Below are 4,532 nucleotides of genomic sequence, written 5' to 3'. Positions count from 1 at the left end.
CAGCAGTGTGGGTGAGTAGCTGACAGATGTGGGTATATTGTATTAAAATGTTGGCTTTCCAATACAGTCTCTGAGAAACTCAAGGAAATGCAAAATATGCACTCTCCCCTACAAAAGATGATCTGCTGCCATCTAGTGATAAATAATGCTAAATGTAGTTTTAAAATGTATTAAAATTTTACAACATGTTGCAACAGTTCCAAAAAGAAAAAAGCAAGTCCGGAGTTAACATCAATTCATCATTGCAGCAATTGATCAGTGTTATTACAGTTTTTATATTTTAGCTGTCATCTATTTACATTGTGAGAAGATGCAATGGAATGAAAACCTGTTGACTGAATCATTCAGCCAGCGTGAGTGAACCGATCATCTCTCCCACGGCACGAAAACACGGATGAACATCGGAAGGTATCCTGAAAGACACTGAACTTCATAATATTTATCATCTCGCTTGTAATCGAGACATTAACAAAGACATTTTCGTCATGTTAGGCATAAGATTAATGAATGTATACATATTGTAAACTTTGTTACTTTTCCTGATAGCCTTCAGTAAATTCACTTAAAGGGTTGGTGAAAATTTTGTCATTAATTACTAATTTTTGTCCGGCTCCTGCATCAGCATCACACTCGTGCGTCGTGCTGATCATGTGAACAGTGTCGGGCCGTTGACTAGAACCTGGAAGCACTGAACGTAAACACCATCTGAGAATGACACAGAAGAGAAAATATTGTTAAATAAAGTTATTATTTTTGTTTTGTTTTTGCTCACAAAAAGTATTCTTGCTGCTTCATAAAATTAAAGCTGAATCACTGCAGTCACATGGACTATTTTAAATCTTTAGTACCCTGCCTTTCTAGACCTTGAAAGTGTTGGTTAAATTGCACAAAAATATCTTAATTTGTGTTCCAAAGATGAACGAAGGTCTTGACAGAATTTTCATTTTTGAGTGAACTAACCCTTTAATTTCTTTTCGACTGAAGAAAGAAAGACATGAACATCATGGATGATATGGGGTGAGTAAATTATCAGGAAATTTTAATTCTTAAGTGAACTAATCCTTTAAGCTTGTCCCACACCGATTGTTTGATGATGCAATTCTTTGTAATGATGATTTGCATTTTAATACTTTTTGTTTAATTTTGGTGATAACTCTCACGCTCACTCTGACATTTTCTTGGAATATATGACATGTGTTACATGTGTTTCTGGGTCAAAGACTCAAAATGAGCAAGTTCATTATTGTGAAATTCTTTCAATATTTCAACAGACATATTCAGTGTTTCTTTTAACTCTTTCAGGGAGTTTAACATGTGGGTTCAGGTAACCGTTTCACTTAGTACATTACAATATTAAAAGTAAAAAAAAAATACTATAGGAGCCATTTGTTGTATTGTAAAGTTTTTGTTGTCCACTGAGGTGCGCTGTGACTCAGTATATTTTAGAAAACCTGGGTAACAAGTGTGCTTGTTGGTAATTGGGAAGCACAGTTTTTCACCAGGGTAGCTTGCAAGAAGGTGGATTATGATGGATGATTGTTTCCCACAGAATAAAATATTTAAAAAGACAATTGAATCTTTTTTTCTGAGAAAAAAAAAGTCAGAATTGCAAGATATAAACTCACAATTCTGACTTTTTTTCTTGCAATTGTAAGTTTATATCTCGAAATTCTGACTTTATGACTCACAATTGCAACTTTATTACATGCAATTCTGAGATAAAGCAGAATTGTGAGATTTAAAAGTTGCAATTCCCTTTTTTATTTTTTTATAATGTGTCATCAACATCAAGGAATGAGACAGGAAGTGGATTTGAGACAATGTTTATTCATTGGAACAAAATAAAGAAAGACATTGTTTGCTTCTATGGATTCTGTACGCATGAAAAACCCGCTCACTCCTGTTATCAAAGACAAAGGCTTAAAGAAAGCCTAATATTTTCCTCTGATAGATGATTTGATATATGTATTATTGTAGGATGTGAAGAGCTGCTGGATTCAGTGCAGCAGGAAGTAGGAGAGCAGAGAACAGCAGAGGAACAGGAAGCTCTGGGAGACGCTCTAAGCACCGTTACACAGGTTCCCCTCACAACATGAGACGCTCGCATTGATCAGGAACTAATGTTGGGGCATCACAAATAGATTTAGACACACAGCCTTTTACAACAACTGAACTGGCCTCCAGAAGTCACTGATGAAAAGAAAGAAAACAAAGGTTGATTCAGTCTAAGCTAAAAAGTTGGTTTATCCGTGTCAAATGTTTAATCCTAAGAGAGTTTAAAAGATTCATGACTTTAATCTTCTTCCTTTTCCAGATTCTCACCTGTTGCTGTAATGCAGTGGTCTTTCGTCCCCGTAACAGCTCAATATGGTTGTGCAGCTCTGTCCTTCACAGGAGTAACATGTCCTTCCATTGGGGGCATTAGAGGGATCTACAGGAGGAAAACAATTTTCTGTATAAAATACAGCATCTAATGAAACAACACTCCTTTATATATGCTTCATTCAATCAGTTCATGACAGAAAGCAGCACCCTGTTTTGTTTCCTGATTGAATGTCATTTGAATGTCATAGTAAAATGAGTGTTGACTTTAAAGAAGATAGTTATTTGCACATGATCCTTGAAGCGCAATACCTGGAGCATCTTGGAGGTTACACTGGTCTGTGTTACAGCAGGAAATAGTCGTCTTTACAGTGCCAAAGTTCAAGGACCCACTTTGACAGGCAGGAGCACAATCTTTAGCCTTTACTTTTGAACTAAAGTCACCTAAAAACATCAATGATACAAGAAAGACCAATTAAACTTGCACATTATTTTGATGGAAAATATCATTATAATTATGTCAAAATGTATATACAAAATCATAATCTGAGAGAAAACAGATTAAATATCAAATAATGTATGTAGAATATTCTGTGACTGTAATTGCAATTTCTGCCAGAAAAACGAGTAGCTGTTGCAGCACCAGTAAATAATAGCAGCATCTTCAATCAGTCAATCAGTCAAATATAACAGTTAATTTCAATCATATTGGACTTACCAATTTGTACCACAGCTGTTGTACTCGAGCACTGAGAAGATCCACTAGGACATGCTTTTAACTTCTGATCTGCACAAGAACCCATCAGACCCATACACTCATAACAGCTGAGAGAGTGTCCTTTAGTAATAAAGAGAGAGATGCATCAGTGATCTGTTATTATTCTCAGTAACATCACAAACACTATTTGTCTTTGTACCTGCAGTGAAAAGAATGAAGAGAAGAAAAACTGAGATTTGCAGATCCATCTTTGATTCAGGAGGAGAATGAAATATACATCTGTTTCAGTGCCCATTTTATAGCTTATCAAAAGGGGAGGATCTTCAGAAGAAAATGAAAGTTTAACAGAAATAGACATTTCTTGAAAACTTAAGCTTACAAAATGTACTTAATTTGATGCCAATTAAAGATCAAGGAAGGTTTAATAAGGAATTGCAATAAATGAATAGGTCTAACCAACCATTCTTAAAGTGATAGTTCACACAAAAATAAAGATTATATCATCTTTTATTTACCCTCATGTCATTCAAAACCAGTATGACTTTCTTTCCGCTGTAGAACACAGAAGTGTTCAACAGAAGAAAGTAAATATCTGCTTGTGTTCTGCAGAAGAAAGAAATTTCAGTTTGATTAGAAAGGCTTTAGGGGTTACCATTCAGTGAGGAGGATGGGAAGTTATTGAGAAACCAGGAAGCAGTTAAGTAGTAGCACAATACCTACAGTTAGTTGTATATGGCCAACACCTAAGGGGATTCAACCTGTTTAAACAGAGCCATAAGTTTCATTTTCTTGGAAATCATGGATGATCAGTCTTGAGACATTCTGAAACACAAAAATCTTGTGGAGAACAAGAAACAACTTAAACACAGTAACCTATATTTGAAATATTTGTTTGATGGCCTTTTTTATGAATGAAGGCCAGTCTCACCAATACTCACCAGTACTGATGTCTCTATGGGCACGTATACACTGCAGCTAAATTTGGTTGTCAGTTCACCTTTTAGTGCTTAATCGTGTTCTGTACACACACAGTTCAGTAAAATAAGGTAGTGACAACCGCATTCTACAACCGAATTAACTCCCGAAAAATACAGGTAGTGACAACCGCATTTACAAGAAATTCTATGCAGTGTGTACGGAACCGAACTGAACAACTAGTTGTTAATGACGTTTTTTAAGCTGTCAATCAACGCATTTTCGAAGAGTGAGTCGTATTCCATACACACATAATGATAATTTAGGGGATTCACTCCCGCATTTAAATGCGGTTGTCACTCCTGAAACTTACAGTGTACGTGCCCTATGAAACTGATATTTTTTAAAACATTAATTATAGACAGTTTGCAGAAACCCATTATAATAAATTTACCTGTGGCCTTCCAACCTGTCTAACAGCACAGTAAAATTCCCAGAGTTAAATCAACTCTGCTCAGAGTACATATGGTCCCTCTCTAAATAGTGTTAAAGTAACACTGAAAAGTTAAAGTTAATC

General features: G+C 35.6%; 1 protein-coding gene across 1 annotated transcript; it reads right to left on the bottom strand.

Moving 5' to 3' along the window:
- Positions 1-1,867: 1,867 nt before the first annotated feature.
- LOC125261166 (lymphocyte antigen 6E-like) lies at positions 1,868-3,289 on the bottom strand. The gene is made up of 5 exons (XM_048179773.1): positions 3,240-3,289; positions 3,041-3,160; positions 2,635-2,766; positions 2,323-2,431; positions 1,868-2,190 (listed from the first exon to the last, which is right to left on the bottom strand). The coding sequence occupies exons 1-5, from the start codon at positions 3,286-3,288 to the stop codon at positions 2,160-2,162; spliced, it is 441 nt and encodes a 146-aa protein (XP_048035730.1). The 5' UTR covers position 3,289; the 3' UTR covers positions 1,868-2,159.
- Between the last annotated feature and the right edge of the window lie 1,243 nt (positions 3,290-4,532).

The sequence above is a fragment of the Megalobrama amblycephala genome, unplaced genomic scaffold, assembly GCF_018812025.1.
Source record: "Megalobrama amblycephala isolate DHTTF-2021 unplaced genomic scaffold, ASM1881202v1 scaffold338, whole genome shotgun sequence".
Classification (NCBI taxonomy): Eukaryota; Metazoa; Chordata; class Actinopteri; order Cypriniformes; family Xenocyprididae; genus Megalobrama; species Megalobrama amblycephala.
The sequence above is the reverse complement of the archived record's forward strand: the minus strand, read 5'-3'. Positions and strand labels throughout refer to the sequence as shown.